The sequence below is a fragment of the Doryrhamphus excisus genome, chromosome 15 (genome assembly GCF_030265055.1).
Source record: "Doryrhamphus excisus isolate RoL2022-K1 chromosome 15, RoL_Dexc_1.0, whole genome shotgun sequence".
NCBI lineage: Eukaryota > Metazoa > Chordata > Actinopteri > Syngnathiformes > Syngnathidae > Doryrhamphus > Doryrhamphus excisus.
Window position 1 is genome coordinate 15,702,642 of NC_080480.1, and position 25,823 is coordinate 15,728,464.

General features: G+C 41.3%; 3 protein-coding genes across 4 annotated transcripts in view; 2 read left to right on the top strand and 1 right to left on the bottom strand.

The window, feature by feature from the left end:
- ezh1 (enhancer of zeste 1 polycomb repressive complex 2 subunit) overlaps positions 1 to 4,226 on the top strand; it is a 29,855-nt gene extending 25,629 nt beyond the window's left edge. Inside the window, exon 24 of one of the 2 annotated variants that reach the window (XM_058050184.1) lies at positions 1 to 4,226. In XM_058050184.1, the coding sequence (XP_057906167.1) occupies positions 1 to 61 (61 nt within the window). In that variant the 3' untranslated portion in view covers positions 62 to 4,226. The other variant, XM_058050185.1, reaches the window with a different exon arrangement.
- cntnap1 (contactin associated protein 1) lies at positions 2,005 to 24,988 on the bottom strand. The gene is made up of 24 exons (XM_058050183.1): positions 24,268 to 24,988; positions 19,123 to 19,224; positions 18,865 to 19,058; positions 17,037 to 17,190; positions 16,264 to 16,467; positions 15,982 to 16,166; positions 15,761 to 15,910; positions 14,637 to 14,898; positions 14,418 to 14,567; positions 14,163 to 14,337; positions 12,801 to 12,907; positions 12,608 to 12,730; positions 12,324 to 12,527; positions 12,100 to 12,256; positions 11,908 to 12,035; positions 11,193 to 11,366; positions 10,830 to 11,048; positions 10,528 to 10,767; positions 10,223 to 10,462; positions 10,028 to 10,155; positions 8,957 to 9,050; positions 8,648 to 8,878; positions 8,530 to 8,574; positions 2,005 to 6,446 (listed from the first exon to the last, which is right to left on the bottom strand). Exons 1-24 carry the CDS (start codon positions 24,329 to 24,331, stop codon positions 6,262 to 6,264), a joined length of 3,915 nt encoding a protein of 1,304 aa, XP_057906166.1. The 5' UTR covers positions 24,332 to 24,988; the 3' UTR covers positions 2,005 to 6,261.
- plekhh3 (pleckstrin homology, MyTH4 and FERM domain containing H3) overlaps positions 20,369 to 25,823 on the top strand; it is a 55,688-nt gene continuing 50,233 nt past the window's right edge. The window contains exon 1 of the mRNA XM_058050186.1: positions 20,369 to 21,594. The gene's annotated coding sequence lies outside the window, so the exon portion shown is untranslated. The remainder of the gene's footprint in view (positions 21,595 to 25,823) is intronic.

The window sequence follows — 25,823 nt, forward strand, 5'->3', positions numbered from 1 at the left end:
ATACAGCCAAGCCGACGCCCTCAAGTATGTGGGCATCGAGCGGGAAGTGGACATGTCTTAGCCCCGCTGTCCTTAAGCCCGCGAAAACGTCTCCGTCCCTCTCCGCAGCATCGCACGTCATCTCTGTCCTCGCTGCTGCGCTTCCAAAAATAGATCTCCAACCCCTCCCTGCTTGTTTGCAGGTGCATTCCCCCCCCCCCCCCCCCCGCCCCCACTGCAGACAAAGCTCCGCCTCCAGCAGTATGTATACGCCACGCTTCTCAATATACTATTAGTCCGTGTTGCTGAGGGTTCTTCTTTCTGTTCATCTAAGATCCAAGATCCTGCAGCTTAGTGTAGTTCTGTTACAGCGCTCTTTTTTTTTTTTTTTTTTTTTTTTAGACTTTAAGGCTCAACTTCCGTTCCTCCAGCGCCGGCTTTCGCTAGCAAGCATGCACGTGCCGTCTTTCAAGATAAATAAACGCATTTAGTTCAAGCAGCAGTTCAAGTATCGTTCCATCACCGTGGTGTAAAAACCTGCATTTACTTCCTTGTTCTGCAGCCAGAAAATATGTAATAGGCAAGAAACCGACTGACTGAATGTAACCTATAGATGGCGACGGCGAAGAGATCTCACCTATTTTGTATTGTTTTTTTTTTTTTAATTATTATTTAACGCATTTACAGGTCAATTTGGTACTTTGGTAGCATTTTTAGTTGACAGGCAAAGTGATTAATCAATTAACACAGCTAACGTCTTCCTTCATAAGTCAGAGAAGGTGCCAAAATGGTTCCACATAAAAATAAGAAGGCGTATTGGGGCCACACTGAAAAGGAAAGTCTGAATAAAGAATCTATTTATATGAGAAAATTCTGAATTTTAATAGAAAAGTCACAATTTTTATATCTAATTTTAGAGGAATTAAAACAAATTTTAGTAAAATAACATGATCTTTTTGACCAAAAAATTAATTCATAATTAATCATTTCACAATGCATACATTTTTAATAAAGTTATAATTTCCAGAGACTAAAGAAATAATTTTAAGAGGAAATACAAATTATTTAAATTAAATCCATAATAAATTTTACATGGATTAAGTCATAATTTTACATAAATATGTTGTTAATATGTAGGGGAAAAGGTGTAATTTTACATTGAAGCCCTGGTTTTATGAGAATAAAACATAATTTGCTCCAATAAGAAGAAAGTCCCAACATAATTAGTAGGAAGTCGTAACAAATTTAAATTATACAAAAAAACAAACTCAATGTGTTATGTATACATTTTAGGAAAGCAAAGTTTACAATAATTTTATGAAATAAAAGGCAAAAAAAAAGGAATTGTCTTAATTTTTTCAGAGGAAGAAAATTTTACAAAAAAAATTACATAGTAATTTTACTCAAATAAAAACTCCAGTGAATTTTATGTGAATAAAATATATAACAATAATATTACAAAATATTTTTACACGAAAAAAGCCTCATATTAGAAGTATGAAGTCATCATTTTGTTGAGGAAAAAGTCACAAATTTAGGAGTAATTTTACAAAAACAACAAGAAAACAAACCAAAAGTCAGAAATATAAACTCATAATTTTGAGTTTTCATAATTTTATCCAATAAATATGACTCCCCGCTTTTTTTCCCCAATAAAATACATGTATTCTTGTTACATTACGACTTTTTTTTTACATAGAATTACACAGCAGTGTGGCCCTAATGCTCCTCCAAACAAGCGACAAATGCAGAAATACGACAAAACAACCAAGCGAAACCGTATTGAACCAAATCTGAACCCCCCCCCCTGTAATGTGAATGTGAAACCTCATCAAACCTAATCAGATCTGTTTTCCCATTACGACTTATAAAGAGGTCTTTGTCAATACAATATAAAGGAGTTGACAGCTATGTACAGCGAATGCCTATAGTAATAATAATAAAAAAAATAAAGGTTTAACTTTATACATTAAATGTGTTTCCTGGTGGTGCTTGTCTGCATTTAAAAAAAAAAACTCCACTGTGTCCTTCAGGATTTTTTTTATTGAGGTGAATTTGGTTTATATATACAATAATGATAATAATCATAATAATGGACATTTACAGTGACACAAAGATAAAGTGAGAGCACAAACCGGAATTAGTGTTTTGATGGAACTCGGCTAAACAACATCTTGCCCCCTCTAGTGGGCATTTAAGGCTCTTGTCACCCTAAATTGCCTTTAATTGTGTGCAACAGGAAGTGAATCTGGGTTGTTGGCAAATACTACCAGGAAGCTAGCCAGCCAAACAGTTAGTTAGCCAGGCAACCAGGAAGTTGTCAAGACAAACAGGAAGCAAGCCAGTCAACCAGGAAGTTAGCTAGGCTACCAGGAAGTTAGCTAAGAAAAAGACATGAGTCATGCCAAATTAAAAGACAAGAGCAAGTAAACAAACACACTTCATGGACAGTGCGTGGTAAGTGAGATGCTAAGCTAACAAGCTAACAGTAATACATTTTGTCAGTGTTCATTTTAAACACCTAATCCTGCCGTTTACATTCATCTTTACAGCGTATTCTTCAAAAATATAGTGTTATCATTGCCAGCATCTATCAGTACATTAGCATACATTGTTAGCCGCACGCAGTAGTTTTGTACTTTTAGCATCATCCCTCTGTACAATCAAGCAATTCAAAAGTAGAAACTAAGAAATGTACATTCCAATAGCTAAAGGGAGCAAGTAATTGTACTTTCTCTGTCTGTCCTGAGCTTTCTGTAAAGCTAGCTTAAACGTCAAAATGGAATTAAAGTCTCTTAAAGGAACAGTAACATAGTAATGACTGCTACTGCAAAGCTCAAACTTAAAGTCGCATCTGAGTTGAATGGGACGCTACCATAAGACGCATGAAATATCAGTAAAAAGTTAGCGTTACACCATTATGCCCCCCCCCTCACCCCCCCACCCGTACGTTTACAGTGATTTTGGGTGAAAATACATTAGCACCTTTTTTAATCTCTTTTAAACCTTTCCGCCTTGGTGCGGTTCATATGGTTGTGGTATTGACGGAATTGGAAATCATAAATTTAAGCTTTAAAGAAGTGCTCACCAAACTTTTAGAGACCAAGATCCTCGGTCTCCGCCATGAAATTGTGCAAAATCCGAGAAAAAAGTGCATTTTTTTTCTAATTGGGACTTATTTTTACCAATTTTTTAAACCAACTTTAAACATTATTTTAGCTGGTAAATTATTTTTTTTGTTTGTTTTCACATTTCAACTACAAGAATAGTCGGGTTTATGACATTATTTTACAAAAAATATAATTTTACAAAAAAAAAGTCAAAATAGCAAAATATTTTTCAAGAATTAAATATGTAATTTTTCCAGAATTTTTTTTTTTGTATCAAATAATAATTTTGCAACAAACTTACTGATGGTATTTTTAGTATTAGTTACAGTAAGTACATATTTATTGATAATAAATACACAGTACAGTACAAACAAAGCACGCAGGTGTCATGGCGGAGGAGTTCAATGTTTGGCTAAATTTTACATACGTCAAATTGCTTTGAGTTATGAAACGGTTAGCACCATGTTGTTTTTATACGTCAGTCTGCTACTGCTACATTATCCATGTAATTATGACCGTTTCTGGCATGTTGTCTTTGTTAGCACTGTTAGCAATTCCTGTTTACAAGTTGCAATGTCAGGTGTTTTGGGTTTTTTTTTGTTATGAAAAGGAACCGCACCAAGGTGGGAACAGACCCATGTTTACAAACTACCAAATTATGCTAACCATGCAAGTGAAAGCACCTAGTATGGTCGTCAATTCGCCACCTCATTATTATTATTATTATTACAGTATTATATTTTTAAGTAAATACTGCCACCGGCAAAGCTGCGATCTACTGTACAGCACGACTAACACAGTATTGTTTGTTTACCACGTACTTTGTGTATACGTGATGCACAGTTATGCTTGAAACTTACAGTATTTTATGTCTTGTAATATTTGTATTCATTCTTTGCCAGCATATTTCATTCACAAACAAGTCTTGTTTTGTTATTTTTTTCGTATATTTTTGAAGTAATCACGGAGAGATTGTCGTCAATGAAGGTATAGCTTTCACGTACAGTCGGATATCAGGAGGTTAAGTTAGAATTAATTTTCATATCTAGTTACTTAAGGGGGGGGGTCAAGCTTGCTCAGATGAGGCACTTCAGTATTTCACCCTGCAGGACAGAGTGAGACTTGTTGGCGACTGGCAAAAATAAGTGTGTGTGGGGGTGGGGGGGTTGACTTTCTTATTGCAAAATACAAACTATGTACAGCACCAGGCATCGGATCCCATCCAATGGGGGTTCAAACGTTAAAAAGTAAATAAAATATGATTTAATGTATTAAACAGGTCGTGATTTGAGTTGGGACTTTTAGTCCTTGATGGCTTTTGCTAGTGGGTTTAACTCATCGGAATGCTTTTTGGAACTTTTTCCACAGTTCTCAAGACTCCATAATGTATTTTTTTAATTAATTTTACATTTTCTTGATCTACTTTTACACCTCGTGGAAGCTAACTCCATCCACTTCCACACCTCTGTAGGTTAATTATGGTATTGTAGTATTTACATCCAATGTTATACCCCCCCCCACACCCCACCAGACCCCCTTCAAGTGGTCCTTCACCAGCTATTTATAATAAAGTTACCTTTTTTTTTTTTTTTACATGGGAAGCAGTACAAAGCATGGATTTTGACTTCCTGTGTTTTTTTTTCTGGGGCGCATACTACAGAATAAACGTCACATCATCACTGCATATATGTAAGTAACTACGGTATTGCAATATTCTATTTGGATATGTACTTTAGGAACCTCACTCCATCCCTGTTCACTGTTCACCACTCTGTGCAATATTTACAACAAAGTTTTGTAATTTTTGTATTTTTAAATAGTCTAAATATAACCTTGTACACTAAATTAGCATGTACTTTTATTTCATTCCTGTTTCAAGTAGAAGTACTTGCACCCTGTGCTTATTGCTGGAAAATGTTGCTTCAAAATTTTGACATAAATTATTTCAACCTTTTAATTGGGCTAACTTTGCAGTGTCGGACATACAGTAAACCTCGGATATATCGGACTCGGATATATCGGAAATTCGCTCACAACGGACAGATAAAAAAGAACCGATTTTTCTGTAATGCATTTCCAATAAAAATTCATTGCATATATCGGATTTTTTATAACGGATTTCGCCTATTTCGGACAAAATCTCCAGTCCCGTTCCAATGCATTTCCATTAAATTTCCCTCGCATATATCGGATGGCCGCATCGTGGTGCTCCGATTCGCCGAATCGTGACAGGCCGCTATACGACGTCATTTGCAGCGTTGCCTGCGCGTCCATGTACATTGGAAACATAGTCAAGGAAGTGCCTTTTTATAACGGATAAAATCCGATTTACGCATATACCAGATATAAATCCGATATATGCGTAAAACGGACATTTTCCGGTATACGCATATAACGGATTTCGCTTATATCGGACAAAACCAGTGGGAACAATTGAATCCGATATATCCGAGGTTTACTGTATATGCCTGAAGTGATCATTTTGGGTTCTGAACACCCAACATTAGTTGGATCATTCGTGGTCTTAGTTGGCGATCACAATATAAGATTATCCTATTCGGATCTCGGAGACTTTGTACCAAAAAGAGTACAATCTGCCGTCACAGGTTAATATTGAGGTCTCACAGCCGTAAAGTAAGAACAGGAGCACCAGGACTCTAAAGAATGTAAATAACTGGTTCATTGGTTCCAGAACAAGGTAAGTTAAACTCCTATATCAGTTCCAACACTGAACCGAGATCAGTTTCCGGAAAAAATGATTGACTGTCTGCGTTTTCAGTCTTCAACCAGGACATCGAGGACGATTCCAGAGATTGGTTCTCCAGTAACATCAAGGTCGGCATCACCTACAAAGTCAAGAACTCCAATCGTACGTATTCTGTATCCTGTTAGTACTGAACAATGTGGGACCTAGAACACATCCCTGATGGACACCAAAACATGCATTAGCTAGTGTAGTGTGGCTAATCCCTTTGGCTGGATGGTGGAATTGACGGTGATGCTCGCTAACCCCCCCCCCCCCCCCTTTCAGATATGATTGAGGCCGTCCACTGTGTCAAACCCACTAGCAATACCAAAGTAATCAATGCAAATGAACTAACATAACACGAGTGCTCCCCAAAGTCAATGTCCCATTGGTCCCCCTTGTTAGCTTAGCTTCCACTGTCCACTTCTACTCTTCGATTCCGGCCAGGCTCTTCTTATCCCGTCTCAGTGTTTCCGTGAGGGGTCGGGAACTGCTGGGGGACTCCAGGTTTTTGGGCTCGTTGGTGCGGTAGCTGCCCTTCTGCTGGTACGCGTACACGTAGATGGCGTACAAGCCCGCCAGCAGCAACAGCAGTGCCAGGATGGCGATAACTGCGGGATTAAAAATTTGAATTAGCAACCAGATGGTGTTATAATGCATATTTTAGTCATCATTTATTTCTTGTGTAGGATATTTATTTAGCTTAATGTTCAAAATGTCATACTGTCATTTCTAACTTTCTATCACCTTTCATAACCTTATGAAAAGAAAATTTATTTATCAATATATTACTTTAAATATATTGTATTATATTATAATATTTTTCCATTATATTTTCCAATACATTATATATTATAAATACATGGAATCATATATTTTTGTACATATATTATACAATATATTATATATTCATGTAATATATGGCAATATATTGCAGAATATACAAATGATTGCCACTTTCAATATATTGAAATATATTATATCCAAATATATAATATATGAGCTTATATATCCCAATTTTTTTATCCCAATTTTATATATGTAAAAATATAAAGATATTTTGTATATGTATCAATATATACACATATATGATGTACGCATATATTGCAATATATTGGAAAATAGAAACATAAGATCCCATATATGGAAATATATTTCCTAATACATAGCATTATATTTGCCAATATACTGCAATATTTTTTTTTTCCATAAGGGAATGCCGATACATACAAAGCTCATTGGAGATGCAATCCGCTATTGTGTTGCCCGCTATATAATCTTTCCTAACGGTCTGATGTTCCGCATTAGCATAATACATCTGAATCCGCGCAGTGGTGACGTATAAATACGGAGCGTCCATCAATAACCGGCGGTAATCTAGGCCCGTGCAGACTAAACAGAGCTGATCCGGTCAAGGTCTCAGACATGGACCGTGCCGAGGGATGGAATTTAAATCCCAAACTCTCCTGCTCATTGGGGTCGCCGGATGTAATTTGTTGCCTACATCTGTAATACGACGCTGTTTATCTTCTGATGAGGTGAAATATGGGGATGAATAGATGGATAGAGATGGAAAAATACATCTTAAAATTTGCGTGCAAATGTAAATGTGTGGTAGTAGTAATAATAATAATAATAATAAACAATTGGTTAGATGGGTAATGGTAATACAGTAAACCTCTGATATATCGGATTCAATTGTTCCCACTGGTTTTGTCCGATATAAGCGAAATCCGTTATATGCGTATACCGGAAAATGTCCGTTTTACGCATATATCGGATTTATATCCGGTATATGCGTAAATCGGATTTTATCCGTTATAAAAAGGCACTTCCTTGACTATGTTTCCAATGTACCTGGACGCGCAGGCAACGCTGCAAACGCTGCAAATGACGTCGTATAGCGGCCTGTCACGATTCGGCGAATCGGAGCGCCACGATGCGGCCATCCGATATATGCGAGGGAAATTTAATGGAAATGCATTGGAACGGGACTGGAGATTTTGTCCGAAATAGGTGAAATCCGTTATAAAAAATCCGATATATGCAATTAATTTTTATTGGAAATGCATTACAGAAAAATCGGTTCTTTTTTATCTGTCCGTTGTGAGCGAATTTCCGATATATCCGAGTCCGATATATCCGAGGTTTACTGTACTTTAATATATTTGGACATGCATATAAGGTACATTGGAATACATCACATAATACTTACTTCCACATGTCCAATAGGAGTAGGAAGAAGCAAATCCTATTTAATCCCGCCCACCCCCTGTCTAATTAAATAACTTTGTTGAATTTATTTATTCCAAATGCATTTATTTGTTACTTTAAAATAGGAAATGTGGAGTCAAAATAGTCAGTAGTCAAAATTCTTGTCACTGCAAATTATTTGACAGTCATAATAAATAAGTAATAATAATAATAAGTATAAAATAGATCACGGTTGGATGAGTGAAAACGGACAAAATAACTCACAGGAATGAAGAGTTAATAGTGTATATATTGAGTTTTTTTATGCTTCTTTAATTTGTTGAATTATTAATATACTATATAATGTGTTTTACATGTATTTTGTCATCCACTGCTTATTGGACATTTTTCTGAATGGACAGTACTTAGCATAAAGCTTCATATAAGAATCTAGAAAATGTTCATATATATGAAAGATGAAAAGAAGAAAAATAATATCACCTATTATCCAAAACAGGCCAAGGTCGTCATGGATGTATATATACTCTGAAAAGTAGATATTTCCAGTAAGTACATCAGAAAATGTATATTTTTTGCGTTTCCATGTGAACACACCCACCTATGGTAGTAAACCACGGATCTACTTCCCAAGGGACGTAACCGAGGATCGGCGGAAATGCGCCACAGTTGGACTCGGAAACGTAACCTTGTGTCGTTACCGGAGGATCTGTTTCATTGGGTCGGAAGAGAGCCTTTAACGGGGCGTAGACGTTGTACCTCACTCCGGATATGCAGCCGATAAAACCCGGGGCGTTGTGTCTCTGGATCTCGTAGTCAATGTCTCCGACCTCTGACAGACAAACATTAGGGTAGGAATATTATAATACGTAAAATACGTCACATTTTTTATTGTAAATGATCGGTTTACCCATCACTCTGCCCAGGAACATGGATTTTGGGGAGTCAAACCTTGCGTCCTCCACTAAAGTGATTTTCTCCACAATAGGCTCCATGAAATCAACCTTTAGCAAAACGGAGATAAAAGTTAGCATGTTATTCGGACATGTGAGTGAAGAGTATTGGTTTTGTTGTGGTTGAAGTAGCATTGGTTCGATACTCCTTGTCACTACGGTGTCAGTCCGAAGTCCATACGTATCTGTGGGTCACATCCGGCGGAAAAAACTGAGCCATACAAACTGAGCAAGTGACCATGGGAATGTGTTTGGCGAAGGATCTTAACGGTTTCCATTGGAATTGCGACTAGATCCTAGATAGTACCATGGTTTGCTATTTGGGAATGTTGGAATCTTAGACCTCAGTTGGAATCTCAGTACCTCCAAATCAGAGGCCATGGTTTTCAGTCGGAAAAGGGTGGAGTGCTCCCTCCGTGTTGGGAATGAGGTCCTGCCCCGGTTGGAGGAGATTAAGTATCTCGGGGACTTGTTCACGAGTGAGGGGAAAGTGGGAGCCTGAGGTCGACAGACAGATCGGTGCAGCCTCGGCAGTAAGGCGGTCTCTGTACCGGACCGTCGTGGTGAAAAGAGAGTTGAGCCATAGAGGGCAAAGCTCTCAATTTACCGGTGGATCTATGTTCCCACCCTCACCTACGGTCATGAGCTTTGGGTCTTGGGTCTTCAGGCGGCTGAAATGAGTTTCCTCCGTAGGGTAGCTGGACTCACCCTAAGAGATAGGGTGAGGAGCTCAGTCATCCGGGAGGGGCTCAGAGTAGAGCCGCTTCTCCTTCACATCGAGAGGAGTCAGTTGAGGTGGCTCGGGCATCTAGTCCGGATGCCTCCCGGACGCCTCCCTAGGTGAGGTGTTCCGGGCATGCCCAGCCGGGAAAAGGCCCCGGGGCAGACCTAGGACACGCTGGAGGGATTATGTCTCACAGCTGGCCTGGGAAAGCCTTGGTGTCCTGGACTGGAGGAGGTCTGGGCTTCCCTACTAAGATTGCTGCCCCCGCGACCCGGATAATGGATGGATGGATGGAATCTTAGACCTGTGTTTTGATGGTCCTGTTGTGTCTGGTTATGTTGATATAATGCGGGTATCCGTCTGCCAGGTTCCTTCGAGTCAGCTCGTACTTGTGGGTAATGAGTCCCAGTTTATACCTCAGATCTACGCTACCTGCGTGGACAAAGCAAACAGAAGCTAGTATTTGGACTTCCGGACAATCTAACGTGGTTGCTCTCACCGTCGGTCTTGAGTACCACAGCGATGTAGTCATGGACGAAGGAGCTGATGTAGAGCAACACAGCCGGAGTGTAAACGGTGCTGAAACTGAACTCGATATCATCCGCCGTGTCGTTGTAGCCCAAGCTGAAATTGTCATAATGCGGGTCGATCCAGTTGGCCCAAGCCGCCTCATCGGATATCGGTTTCTTCCGCACGTTATACCTCAGCCAGGAGCCCAACTCGAAGTAGGCACCGATGTCTTTAAACAAGACGTGAGAAGCATTTAAGCCTTTTTGGGGGGTTTCAACTTCCAAAAAAACTTACCTTTATGGCAGTAGAAGCCATCAAAGGCGGTGTTATTGCAGTCACAGGTGTAGGAAGCGTAACCTTCGATACACTGTCCACTGTTGCGACACGGTATAGTGGCGTTGAGACACTGTCCCGTACAGTTCCTTCTAATACCTCGTTCTTCATCCACCTTCCCTTCCAAATCCAGGGGAACACCGTTCAACCGTAATCCTCTTAGGCAACCCAAAAAAGGTTTCTGGGTGAAGTTCCGTGAACCTAATAAAAGATCCGTATCAGTTATAGTTTCCTTTAAGATAACCAGATGACATCACACCTACCTACTACAAGAGGATTGGTGAACTTCATGGTTACGTAAGTCTGACTCGGGAAACGCCTGACCGCCCAAGGTTGGTAGTCGACTTTGATCCGAGCCAACTTGACGTTGATCTCGGCTTGAACGAAGTGCCACTCGTTATCATTGAGTGGTACAGGGGAGCGTAGGGTCACGTTCTGGATGCCGTCCCCCACCATGAATATGAATACAATATTATGGGTGGCTGAAAAGAAGGCGGGAACTTGGTTAGATATTACGTCCAAAGACTTAAGTCAAGGTTGTCATTCTGTCCATGTAGTTCTGGTTCCGATATTATAAGGGTTGTTATAAGTTCAAGGGTCTACAGGTCGTTTTGGAGTGGACTCACTATTGAGCTCTATCCGAATAAAGTTCCGAAGGTGGTCATCCGAGTTCTCCAAAAAGACAGAGTCGTATCGATAGGTTTTGAAGTGGAAGGAGATGTCGGCACTGGAACCCGGCTTGAAGGTCGGGAAGGTGATGTTGGCGGGCTTGGTGAAGGATATCGTGTTCCAGATGTTTCCTACAAACGGTGACAAGATATGCAAGTTGTTGTAGCCAGGGGTCTCAAACTCAATTTACTAGGGGGCCACTGAAAATCTATCAATCAGTAATACATAAATATAATAATAATAATAATAATAATAAAATTAAAATTAATAAAACCATTTTTTTTTCAGATTAAAATGAACAAATCATTATTAGAGCCCTGTAGACATGACAAAACACAACTATAGTCGACATTTATACTCTTTTTACTTACAACATATTGCGCAACTGCAGGGTCGTGAGACACATGCTAACTCGCAAGCTAGAGAGCTAGCGACCTCAACGGTAGCCTCCAAGTTATTTCCTTTAAACTTAAAAAGCCAAAAACTTACCACTTCCACACGGATAGAGAGGATAACTATTAACAGTTATTTAACCTTTAACATGAACATTAATCAAACGTAATAATTTTTTCTGGGTACATGATACCATACAGCATCCATATCAAACTAGCGTCGCGCCGCGTGTTTGAGACCCCTGTGTTAGGCAATCAAAAGTTAACAAGTTTAACTCACTATCGCCATGGCAGCGAAGGGGTCCTACTGTGAACTGTGCTTCTGAGCCGGTCCTGTTGGTGTCGCCAATCACCACCCTCCTGACAGGAAGGTGGTCCCTAAAGTCCAGGTAGCCTTTATCCGCGTACCTTAAAGGGTCACAACGTCAGAGTTAGACCGGACACAAACCATAACACTAAGTCCTAGTCTTACCATTGTCTGTAGTCTGCATCACAGTTGCATTGATACTTGGGGTCGATGCAGGTTTGGTTGATGGCGCAACCGCACTTTTGGACTTCTCGGAATGTTCCGCCCCAGTAGTAATGACTTTCATTGTTGCGGCCGATCCAGTAACCAAAAGGTCGTCCGTCTAAATCAAAAAAGTATCATTGCACCTTCATTTTTCGATTGTCACGTTACCAAAATAGTGCACTCACCGGGCGTGTTGAGGAAACGGGATTTGTAGCAGGAGTAGTCCACCCACTGCTCGCAGTACATGGAAGTGTTGGCGACGGCCGTGACATCATCCCAGGTAGCATTCCAGTAGTTGACGTCACCGATGTACGGCTTGTCAATCGAACTCCCCTTCACCTTGGTGCCGTCCACGCGGTCATGCATGATCACGGTCCAAGCTTTGTAGGCTGGAAAACGCAACACAAGTAACATTATATAACAATAACGCAACTTAAATTGAACTAAAAAACAGACATCATGATCTTACATTTCATTTTACAGTACACCTCAAATGGCTTCAGCGGTCCGCTCAGATCCGGATCAATGGTGTAATTTCCAGACCAGTACTTGCCACTGAGCCTGTAGGCTTCGCATGACTCTTTATAAACAGCTGTTAAAAAAAATATATATATAATAATTCTATTCACTGGAACTGATCACATGACTTTTACACGACTTACACATATGACACACTTCTCCTTTATAGCCGGTGTTTTCACACAGACAGATGAAGTCATCCCAGGATTGGATGCATCTGCCTTCGTGCTCACAGGGATTGGGACTACATCTGGAAAACAAAACAAAACAAAAATATATGCACATTTTAGCCATTTAAAAAATGTTATTTATTTTAGAAACAAAATATTTTTTTTTCATAATTTCAGATTGTGGCACGGTGGTCGAGTGGTTAGCGCGCAGGGTTCAATTCCACCGTCGGCCATCTCTGTGTGGAGTTTGCATGTTCTCCCCATGCGTACATCCGGTTTCCTCCCACTTTCCAAAAACATGCTAGGTTAATTAGCGACTCCAAATTGTCCATAGGTATGAATGTGAGTGTGAATGGTTGTTTGTCTATATGTGCCCTGTGATTAGCTGGCCACTAGTCCAGGGTGTACCCCGCCTCTCGCCCGAAGACGGCTGGGATAGGCTCCAGCACCCCCCACCTCCCCCGTGGTAGAAAATGAATGAATGAATGAGTTCTCCTCTGATTTTGTGTGGAAGTGGTAACTTTTTGGCTTGATATTTTGTCTTTCCCAACCCTCGGCCATCTCTGTGTGGAGTTGCATGTCCTCCCCGTGCATGTGTGGGTTTTCTCCGGGTACTCCGGTTTCCTCCCACATTCCAAAAACATGCTAGGTTAATTAGCGACTCCAAATTGTCCATAGGTATGAATGTGAGTGTGAATGGTTGTTTGTCTATATGTGCCCTGTGATTGGGTGTACCCCGCCTCTTGCCCGAAGACAGCTGGGATAGGCTCCGGCACCCCCCTCCAACCCCCACACACACGACCCTTGTGAGGGTAAGTGGTAGAAAATGAATGAATGAAAGTCTAAAGGTGACTATAGGGGTGTTATTTCATGTCTAGAGGGCTCTAATAGTGTTAAAAGCCATATTTAGGAGGTCATAAACATATTTTTGACACTCTAACTAGTAAAATATTCCTACATCGCACTGCACGGTGTATGAGTGGTTAGTGCGCAGGCCTCACAGTTGGGAAACCTGAGTACAATGTCCGTGCATGCGTGGGTTTTCTCCGGGTACTCCGGTTTCCTCCCACATTCCAAAAACATGCTAGGTTAATTAGCGACTCCAAATTGTCCATAGGTATGAATGTGAGTGTGAATGGTTGTTTGTCTATATGTGCCCTGTGATTGGCTGGCCACCAGTCCAGGGTGTACCCCGCCTCATCTGAATTTCAGATTGTACAGTATATAAAATAGTGTTTATATAGGTTATAAAATAAATAATTAGAACTACTTTAATGTCATAAAGAGATGAAAATATTTTTTTTCAGGGTATGGCTGCACAAAATAATCGTGTACCTGTCGGTGATGCCACATGTTCCTAACAGCAGTTCAGCATAGCGCCCCCACTGTCGCTGCAAGATAATGTCAATGTCAAGCTGCTCGTTGTCGATGAAGATGTGCTGCATGCAGCCGTGGAAGCGGTTTAGCTTGGTCTCACACTTTCGTATTGTGTTGTTGGTTTTCGGACATCCTGTGTGCGCGAGGACACAAACGAGTTAAAAGCGCCAACGAGTTAATCGCGGTACTGTGGGTAGTCGGTTCTCAGTTCACCTCCAAAAAAGTAGCGGTCCCCTGTGCGTATTGTGAAGGGGTTGGTGATCTTCAGCGGGGAACCCTCTTCCTCGTCGATTGTGAGTGTGAGGAGGTTATCTCTGGCTGCCAAATCCACTGAATGCCAGTAACCATCGTTAAGCCTGTAACCTAAAACAGCAAAGATAAACCAGTTAAAGCAGGGATTAAATCTAAAATCATACTATTATCATAGTCTACCTGCAGCAAACTGCAATTTCTTCTTCCCGGGCTGGAAGATTGTTACGTTGATTTGGCCCTCGCTTAGACCCAACTCCAGGGCACCCAGGTCATCTGCGAAACTCGTGAACATGAGCAGCCCTGTGTAGTCCCACGAGCGGAACTTGAACTTGACAAACATCCGTGGCCTCCTGAAGAAGCCCGGAACTTGCAGGTAGTTGTTGGGTCCGGCAAAGGTCATCGGTTTGAGGAGAATGTCACGACAGGCGAAGTGCATCTTTTTCTGAAAATTAGATTAGAGTCAATGTGGACAGAGTACAGCAGGGGTCTCAAACACACGGCCCGTGGGCCAAATGTGGCCCGCAGGACGCTAGTTTAGGCCCCGGCCTTGATATGAAAGTTTAATGTCAAGTTTGATATGGGAAAAAAATTATTATGTTTGATTAATGTTCATGTTTAAGGTTAAATAACTGTTAATACTCTCTATCCGTGTGGAAGTGGTAAGTTTTTGGCTTTTTAAGTTTAAAGGAAATAACTTGGAGGCTACCGTTTAGGTTGCTAGCTCTCTAGCTTGGCGACTCCAAATTGTCCATAGGTATGAATGTGAGTGTGAATGGTTGTTTGTCTATATGTGCCCTGTGATTGGCTGGCCACCAGTCCAGGGTGTACCCCGCCTCTCGCCCAAAGACAGCCGGGATAGGCTCCAGCACCCCCCGTGAGGAAAAGCGGTAGAAAATGAATGAATGTTTGATTAATGTTCATGTTAAAGGTTAAATAACTGTTAATAGTTATCCTCTCTATCCGTGTGGAAGTGGTAAGTTTTTGGCTTTTTAAGTTTAAAGGAAATAACTTGGAGACTACCGTTTAGATCGCTAGCTCTCTAGCTTGTGGTTTCTTAAGTTTTTATTATTTGCCGTTTTATTATTATTATTATATTTATTTATTTATTACTGATTGATTGATTTTCTTTATTCTTGATTTATTTTTATAATTTTTTTGTTTTTAATAAATGTGTTTTTTTTTTTGTTTTTTTTTTTTTGGAAAACCTGATGCGGCCCAGTCTCACCCAGACCCAAGCTCCAGTGACCCCCAAGTAAATTGAGTTTAAGACCCCTGGAGTACAGTGTAGCCTCCTGATGAGGTACCTTTCTTGGTATGACGATGTCTTCTTCTTCTCTCTTAGCCTTGTAGATGATATTGACGTCATTGATGAAGACGTTCTCCAGGCAGCCACGGAAATTCGGAGTGGTGGGCAGATGAGGCATGTTTGGTTCTATCACTCCGCCGACATACAACTGACAAAACACACCCAAAAGACGTTGTCCGAGGTATCTTAACGAGCACGACTCCCAAGATGCCAGCCTACCTTATTGTCCAGATCCAAGTGACTGAATTCTCCGTTACAGATGGCCGTCACTGTGTGGCTGTCTACCGTGAAGTTTACCTGTCGACCAGATCGCTTGATCGTGACGTAGTGCCAATGGAGATTATCCAAAAGGCTTCCAGCCACCAGAGTCGTGCGACCATCAGTTTTATGTATGACGCTGCTTCCTGAAAGAAAAGAGGTAGGAATTTCATCTTGACAAGCATCGGAATTACATCCTAATGCTTTTTTTGTGTAGGGAAAATAGTGAAAATAATATTGTACCGAGGCCGATATGCAGGTAGAGACGTCCTCGCTTCAGCTCAAGGGTAAAGAGGTCTCCCTGGACCCCCTCGCTGTGTAGCAGCAGTCCGTCCTGCTCCAGTGTTTTAAAGTTTATGGCAATGTGGTCATTGAGTGTTCGGGACCTCTTCCCGGGATACTCATAGACCACTGAGTCATCCCCATTGTACTGCAGTACATAAGAATCTGGGGGAATAGAACGTACTTTAACTAAGGGGCCATCCATAATTTTCAACATTTTCACAAGAGTACAAAGAGTACTCTTTTGAGCAACCCCCCCTAAAAAAAGTACAATCCCAAATGAAAAATGTTGATAGGTCCATGACCAACTGACCAAATGACAATACAGCCAGGAAATTCGAACATGTTCAATAGTGTTGGGACTCTGGTCAATCAGTCACTGCCCATCAACATTGTATTGAACACGAACAAGATAAAAAAAATTATATCGCGTGAACTGGTACGCTCTCGCGCTAGCATACGACGACAGGGGACCAGTCTATCCGCGCTAAAATTTGACTGCGTCCCGCGGTTCCAACATACAGACATCGACATTTTCTGGTTTTCAAAAAAGCGTACGTTGATGTCTTAACCCCCTCCCCCCCCTCGTACGGTTTGTACGCTCGTGAAAATGTTGAAAATTATGGATGGCCCCTAAGTACTAAAGGATTAAGGGGTGTTTAGAAAATGCTAATGTTAGAGTTCAACTACTTTTTGTACAAAATCCGAATAAGTGTTTTATCCTGTCAGTTTACCATAATGGCATCCAAACAGCTCCAGCCTCACGCCGATCTTCCCTCCGTTCTCTGTGTTCCACGCCAAAGGCAGCAGGCGAATGTGTTTTGCGGTAAAGGCATAATGGAAGACATTTCTCTTCACCTGGTAATAATTCCAGTTTCCAGGCAGGGTCTGCAAACATGAGGATAAGGCGAGGGAGAGTTATTGAGCTTGTTGGCGCCTTGTTAAGACGCTGGAGATGAAGCAGCGATGAGATGAGATGAGCTTTGGCAGTGTTGTTAGAGATAATGAACATTCTGTAGTCCGCTACCGAAGGCGATGGTAACAATAAAACGCCTCTTGACTGCAGAATTGACTAAAGATTATATTGACTTCCCCTCCAAAAACACAATCTTAACAAGTGATCCATTTTGCCTATGTACAATCTTTGATACTAGTCTGGTTTTGGCTGTATAGACAAATACAGTATAACAGGGGTCTCAAACATGCGGCCCGCAAATGTGTAGTTTGAGGCCCCCCGCCTTGATATGAAAGTTTAATGTTAGTGCAGGCCCGCGCAAGTTTGATATGCATGCTGTATGGTATCATGTACCCAGAAAAAAATTATTACGTTTGATTAATGTTCATGTTAAAGGTTAAATAACTGTTAATAGTTATCCTCCCTATCCGTGTGGAAGTGGTAAGTTTTTGGCTATTTAAGTTTAAAGGAAATAACTTGAAGGCTACCGTTTTAGGTCGCTAGCTCTCTAGTTTAGCGAGTTAGCATGTGTCTCAAGACCCTGCAGTTGCGCAATATGTTGTAAATAAAAAGTATAAATGTGACTATAGTCGTGTTTTGTCATGTCTACAGGGCTCTAATAATGCTTTGTTCATTTTAATCTGAAAAAAATAATTTGTCTACGCACCAACTATATGTGGTTTCTTAAGTTTTTATTATTATTATTATTATATTTATTTATTACTGATTGATTGATTTTCTTTATTCTTGATTTGTTTATTTATTTTTCATCTTATTTTGTGCAGAAAAATTAAAATTAAGATATTTGAGAACAGTGGAATGTTTTATCAGAGCTTTTATTGTAGAAAATCGGAACCAAAGCACTGAAAAAGTTTGTATATTTTTCTGTTTTTAATAAATGCGTTTTTTTTGTTTTTTTTTTTAGAAAACCTGATGCGGCCCAGCCTTGCCCAGACCCTAGCGCCAGTGGCCCCCCAGGTAAATTGAGTTTGAGACCCCTGCAGTATAGGAACCTGTTGGCACTTTTTGTGACCTGTGATCTGAGTCGTACGAGCCATGACAGTTGGGATAAACCAACTGGTCCATAGTGACCGCGGTCATACTAAGCGCAATTCAACAGACTCCCTTTAGGTAGTTGGCCAAAACCCCATGTCTGGTTCAGATCTTGATCATAGGAGATGGATCGGATGGTAAATAAGATAGAGGTTAAACAAAAGGCAAAGCTTTAAATTTACAGATCGATTGACAGAACATTCCCTATGACCTGATCTAATGACGACTGTGTCCTTCTCAGCACCTTAGAATCGGGTGAGGACCAGGTACTCATAGTGGATCAGGAGACAGTTACAGCATCTACAATCAATACCTCCTGATATACATACATTCCCGATTTGGCATACCCAATCATAGACCTAGTAGACCTAGGACCGAGTTTCCTTTAGTGGAAGGTACCTAGGAACAGGCCAAACATCCCAATCTGGACATGGACTGCTATCTGCAGTATCAGTGGAAGAAAATGGCTGAACTAGTAATGCACTAAGGTCCAAAAATGTCATGTAAACTAATGTTCCACGGAACACTGATTATTATCTCCCTGGGATACCCACAGAGTTGCCTCCTTTCATGATGTATGGCGTCCAGGAATCCGGCCTGTCCCCATAGAGAAGGGTGTACTTTGTGACCCAGTCGTACGAGTTGAAGGTGCCCTGGGTGGCGATGGCCCTCAGGCGGTACTTTCTGCCAAGATCCACCTGCAGCCATGGCTGTCGATCCCTGGGTGACGGCGACCAGCCGCTGCTACCTAGGGTACGAAGAAAGGAATTAGTGTTTATACATGATAAGTTTAGAATATACCGGAGACTCACCATACAACTTGGCGAAATTGGCGGAGTAGAGGAAGTTATATCTGGAGGAGGCCAGGAAGGACGATGCGTACAAGCCAGACACCAGCGGGTCCACACATTCTTCTGCAGACAAATCAAATACGACAGCCCGGGTCACAAGTTATTAAATAAATGACTTTGCCAGACGCTTTTAATGAAAATCGAAGTCGTGAGCGGTGGCGCCCAGCCTGATAAGAAGAATACATTTTGGATTTTAATTAGCGCATGCTATGTCAAACTAAATGGTCATTTAGCTCATGTTAAATGTTTGACACTAATAGGAATGCATGGTTGTAGATGACTACAATGTATACAATGTCATTTATCGTGATTAGAAATACTAATTTTTGCAATTTGTTTTTCAATTGCAGATTCTCCAACCCAAAAATATATTGAAACAGGAGAAACCATTTTTGGCGTTCTTGACATTCTTCATCATCATTTCATATTCCAGGTATTCCTCAAAAAACATATTTTTGATATTTATATTTTTACATTTTAAGAAATTTTTACTACCCCAACCTTCCAAAAGTGGGTAAAAAATGACCCGGTCAGGTTGTTTTCTTGAAATATGTTTGTAATGAAAATTTGTTATTATTTCATATTCCAGGTATTCCTCAAAAAACATATTTTTGATATCATGCCATTCACTTTTTTAACTTACCTTTTATACATTTTAAGATGTTTTTGTTTTTGTGTTACTACCCCAACCTTCCAAAAGTGGGTCAAAAATGACCCGGTCAGGTTGTTTTCTTGAAATATCTTTGTAATGAAAAATTGTTATTATTCCATATTCCAGGTATTCCTCAAAAAACATGTTTTGATATGATGCCATTCACATTTTTAACTTACCTTTTATACATTTTAAGATTTTTTTTTGTGTGTTACTACCCCAACCTTCCAAAAGTGGGTCAATAATGACTCGGTCAGGTTGTTTTCTTTCATATTCCAGGTATTCCTCAAAAAACATATTTTTGATATCATGCCATTCACATTTTTAACTTATGCAACACACAATGGATCCTCACATTTTCTATTGTTGTGCGGGGTCATTTTCTTTTTCAAAGATGGAAAAAAAGTGAAAAATTAAGATGTTTCTAACATGAAATCATTCTTGTGTGGTCCTAAATATAATACTAAATATCATACAAGTGATTATTCCTAACCAAAATGGCAAAAATGGCATAAAAACACATTGATTCTAGTATGGGTCATTTTTTTTTGTCACTCGTGCATCTAAGGGTTAATAGGTGACAGCATCGTTTGCATCCAATTGGTGCACAACACAAGGTGAAGTTGCCTTTTGACTATTTGAAAGCCTCAAACATTCTACTCCAGGGGTCTCAAACACGCGGCCGGCGGGCCAAATGTGGCCCGCAGGACACTAGTTTGAGGCCCCCGCCTTGATACGAAAGTATAATGTTAGTTTGATATGGATGCTGTATGGTATCATGTACCCAGAAAAAATTATGACGTTTGATTAATGTTCATGTTAAAGGTTAAATAACTGTTAATAGTTATCCTCCCGATCCGTGTGGAAGTGGTAAGTTTTTGGCTATTTTTCTGTTTTTATTAAATGCATTTTTTTTGTTTTTTTTTTGGAAAACCTGATGCGGCCCAGTCTCGCCCAGACCCTAGCTCCAGTGGCCCCCCAAGTAAATTGAGTTTGAGACCCCTGCTCTACTCCATGTCTCGTGTCAGAGTTGTGACTAGATGTGCCACGCCTTCTCCTTGAGCTGCCAAAAGTGTATGATTTAAAATGTAACTACTGCAGCGGCCCCTGTGGTGTCAAACATGGATGCAAATAGCCGGGATTGGCGTCCAACCTGCATGGGGTCATTGTTCTGTGTCACATTCAGGTGAATGAAACCTGCCCGGCAAGGTTAATGTGACCTTCCTTGCTGCACACCGCCTCCCACGCCTCTGTGCCATCAGACACATTGCCATGCTGCAGATGGCTGACGACAGTGCTCACGTTACCGCACAGCCGGAAACAACAACCATTGCAAGTTGTGCTGAATCAGGAAATCAGGAATATCAGGAGTATTGAATGACATAGTGACAAAATCTTCCTTTCCTCCATGTTATTTCATACAGCAGTGGCTACCACCCCCACCCTAGTCCCCACTCCTTGTACATGCATAGTCACCCTCCATCCTCATCCCTATTCATTCGCAGGCATCTGCGGTGTGGAGGAAACAGTGTGGCCACATTTAGAGCGCCGGCTCTGTTTGTGCTGACTCATCAGTCTGCTGCTATATGAGTGTGGGACGGGCCGACCCGGCGGACACGCACTCTCCTGCAGCAGCACTTTGCAGGGAGGAGGAGGTGGAGGAGGGAGAGGCGATGTGTGACGACAGTGAAGATGCAACAAAGTCACTGACTGAGACGTTTCTGCACATTAGACAGCCTGGCTTGTCACTACTGGCTCTACTATATGGCAGCTTTTCAAAGGTACTATACACCAGTAGTTATGTACTAGTACTATGCACTATGCAGCCTTTCTAGTCACTGTAGCAATATAGCCAATATATAGTATTGACTTTAGGCAGCATTTCTCGTCACTATTGCCACAAAGGGCTTTTCTAGTCAGTACTGTAAACTGCCTTTTAATGACTCTTTGCAGGATAGGCAGCCTTTCTAGTTGCTATTGGCACTGTAGGCAGCCTTTCTAGTTGCTATTGGCACTGTAGGCAGCCTTTCTAGTCGCTATTGGCACTGTAGGCAGCCTTTCTAGTCACTTTTGGCACTGTAAGCAGCCTTTCTATTTGTTATTAGTACTATATGCAGCCTTTCTAGTATGACTGACACTAGGGCGTGCCAGATTTGGCAGCCTTTCTAGTCGGTATTGACTACATTTCTAGCCACAATATGTGTCATGATAGGTACTGTAAACTGCCTTTTAATGTCTCTTTGCAGGATAGGCAGCCTTTCTAGTTGCTATTGGCACTGTAGGCAGCCTTTCTAGTCGTTATTGGCACTGTAGGCAGCCTTTCTAGTCACGATTGGCATTGTAGGCAGCCTTTCTAGTTGCTATTGGCGCTGTAGGCAGCCTTTCTCGTTGTTATTGGCACTGTAGGCAGCCTTTCTAGTCACGATTGGCATTGTAGGCAGCCTTTCTAGTCGCTATTGGACTGTAGGCAGCCTTTCTAGTCGCTATTGGACTGTAGGCAGCCTTTCTCGTTGTTATTGGCACTGTAGGCAGCCTTTCTAGTCGGTATTGACTACATTTCTAGCCACAATATGTGTCATGATAGATACTGTAAACTGCCTTTTAATGACTCTTTGCAGGATAGGCAGCCTTTCTAGTTGCTATTGGCACTGTAGGCAGCCTTTCTAGTCGTTATTGGCACTGTAGGCAGCCTTTCTAGTTGCTATTGGCACTGTAGGCAGCCTTTCTAGTCGCTATTGGCACTGTAGACAGCATTTCTAGTCGCTATTGGCACTGTAGGCAGCCTTTCTAGTTGTTATTGGCACTATATGCAGCCTTTCTAGTTGTTGTTAGCACTATATGCAGCCTTTCTAGTCGCTATTGGCACTGTAGGCAGCCTTTCTAGTTGCTATTGGCACTGTAGGCAGCCTTTCTAGTTGCTATTGGCACTGTAGGCAGCCTTTCTAGTTGCTATTGGCACTGTAGGCAGCCTATCTAGTTGCTGTTGGCACTGTAGGCAGCCTTTCAAGTCACTCTCGGCACTATAACTAGCATGTCTAGCAACTGTCGGCACTTCATGGCACTATTGCTGACTTTTCACTGTCAGCCATATTTGTAGCTGTTAGGCAGCCTTTCTAGTCATAATCTCTCTAATCGGAATGACTACAATGACAGCATTTCTCATCACTTTTGACACTTCAGCCTTTTGCGGTCCCCACCCGAGCATACACCAGAGGCAGCCACACCTCATCCCGTTGAGGCGGGTCCATTTTCCCCTCTGGCTCATCCTCTGGCTCCACTAAACCCATCTAACCCAATTGGCCCATTATGCAGCACAACAGACAGAAACTGCCGGCCTTCACTTAACGCTTGATCAAGTATTGTACTACAAACAACTTGCATCCCTTTGAAGTCTATTGTATTGATTCAACAGCAGATAAAAATGGCGCCATTCACTGTAAGCGGGGGGGGGGGGCGAGTGGCCACGTTTTAAATAAACACACACAGGGTATAGCACATTTTTTAAAAAAGGACAACAGTGATCTGTAATCACATGCCAGATGCACTCCATTAGAGTGGATCTCATTGGTACTTTATTTAATAAAGGTTGCCAGTTAGTTTTTCAGGCACCGATGATGACCATCTTTCAGTTCCCCTACTCAAATATTTATATTCCAAACTGTCAGGTCACGTGGCTGCCCATCCCTCCTCCCTGCACCCCCCCCCCCCCCTCCACTGCAAAATATCTGAGTCATGGCATGCATGCCGCATCGTTAAAACTTAATTGGATGCTGAATTCCACTCTCAGTTCCACACTTATGACATGCATTTAATACATATGGCATATATATGGCATATATTGTATATCTTAAAGTCCCCAATGATCAATTAGAGCCCAATTAAATATGATTTAACATTCAAAAGAGGTGACGTTTGCCCCTTTTTGGGTGAATTGCGTGCAGGTTATTTATATACACAGGTGATGGGACTGTGACTCCCGCCGAAAAGTGCTGCAGTGGGCTGGTCCCGGTCAGGGGCGGTGAGCCACGCTCTCATGCAGTGAGAATCCACGCGTTATATTGACAAAATGTCTGACACAGCCGCATAGATTCTGCACCCAACCCCCTCGTCCTTGTGGGGCAACTTGAAGCGGTGCCGTGCACAAACTTAGCGTGCAGTGCGGGGTTAAAAGCACCGCAATGCAGACAGTCCCATCCGTGTGCGCACCTTAATTCTGCGGGACTGAAGCTACCGCTATCCGCTTTTGCCTGCATAGATGCATGCACGGAAAACCTCATCAGAGCAATAATTCATCACTCTAACATTCCAACAAAGCTACAAAGGCTGCTGTCTTTATCATTTTTGTGCCCTTGAGGACTCCACTGCAGCTGCGATTTTTTTTTAGCATGCAACTTTTTGCGCATAAAACGCAACATCAACTATAACACACACAAAAAAAAAATAGCAGGACTTACGTGATGAGCAATGCCGCACAGCCAAACAGAAGAGGAATAAAGTCAATATGTTGCAAGTCATCATTCAATTTTAAGGCTGCCTTTTTTCCCCCCACACCCCTCTGCGTGGAAAAATATCAGAATGTAGAATGTCCCCCTCTCATCACCATCACCACCCCGTAACCCTCAACTTTAACTCATCCAACTCTCCTCTTCCCGGGATCTCGGGCAGCCTCTACCGGTGCGGGGACGCGCATGGGGTGCTGGTGCTGATGAACAGCGCCGTGAGCGCGCGCCTCGTCTTCTTTTTTTTTTTGTTAAATCCTTCAAAATGTTGAATGCTGTGATTCTACTGCATAAAAACAGCCAGGGAAGTACAGTAGTAGTACAAAATGTATGCAGTATTCAGGTTGCTTGAGTCCACAAAAGAAAGTTTCTTATATGGAAGTCTTTTTTAAAATGCCAATTTTATAAAAAAAAAAAAAATCCATCTGCTGTCTGGATGCTATCACCAGGCACAAAATATGTCCTCTCGTCTGAGATTTCATATCCTGATTTGGCACATTTCCCCCCCGCTTGTAAGCCGCTGTGATGTTGAGTCCGTCTAGGAAACCATCATCCCCAAAATAGGCCTGCAAGCTGGACAGAAAGGTTCCCGGTGACCTTGCCCTGCAGGTACGCAGCGCTCTCGAACATTCCAGAACAGGTTAGGGAATGATGATGATGATGATGATGATAATACCAGCTGTGCCTGAATTTGGACTGAGGGTGGAGATAGAGGGAGGGCAGAGGAGGATTTACGGGTGATGCAAAGCAACCACAAAATACAAAAAAAAAAAAAAAAAAAAAAAAGCTTTGGGATTAAGAAGTGGGTTTATGGGACACACAACAGTGTGTCTGTGAGATTGAAAGCCAGTATGGGGGGATTTGCTGTGTTTTCAATCAAATCAGTTTATTTGTAAGCTCCTCCAACAGCCCCTCCCCTACTGGGACGCCATTACACTCCTGTATTATAGCACTAATGACAAAGACAGGAAGACAAGTGGCAACAAAGACTTCTGTACTTAAATACATAGATGTGTGTGTGGACCACCATCTGATGACCTTTAGCATACACGACTTAACCTTTAGATGACCTCATTGGATGTGTGTGAAGGGGAAAATAGGGTTAAATATTTCATCTAGATGCCATACTGGGTCACAACAACGGTCATATATTTTACTTAAACTATCACCTATACTTTGACTTCTTGTGGACAAGATACTGTAGAATAACAAAGGTCAAAGGTGAGATTTGTAGTGTTGGGAATGGAATATTTTTCCCTCTGCTTTGAAGAAGACGTGGTTCAAATAATAATCCATACCTGACACATTTAAGTACTATTGGACTTGAGGTTGGATAATTGTGAAGTAACTAAGGTACAATTTGTAGTGTTGGGAATGGAATATCTTCCATCTGCTTTGAAGAAGACGTGGTTCAAATAATAATCTATACCTGACACATGTAAGGACTATTGGACTTGAGGTGGACAATTATACAGTAACTAAGGTGGGATTTGTAATGTTAGGAATGGAAT

Coding starts and splice junctions, on each gene's coding strand:
- cntnap1 (XM_058050183.1), bottom strand. CDS start 24,331: ATGATGACTTGCAACATATTGACTTTATTCCTCTTCTGTTTGGCTGTG. Junction 15,911..15,981: donor ACTTGGATCTGGACAATAAG/GTAGGCTGGCAT, acceptor GTGTTTTGTCAG/TTGTATGTCGGCGGAGTGAT. Junction 6,447..8,529: donor TGGCCTGTTTTGGATAATAG/GTGATATTATTT, acceptor TTAATCCCGCAG/TTATCGCCATCCTGGCACTG.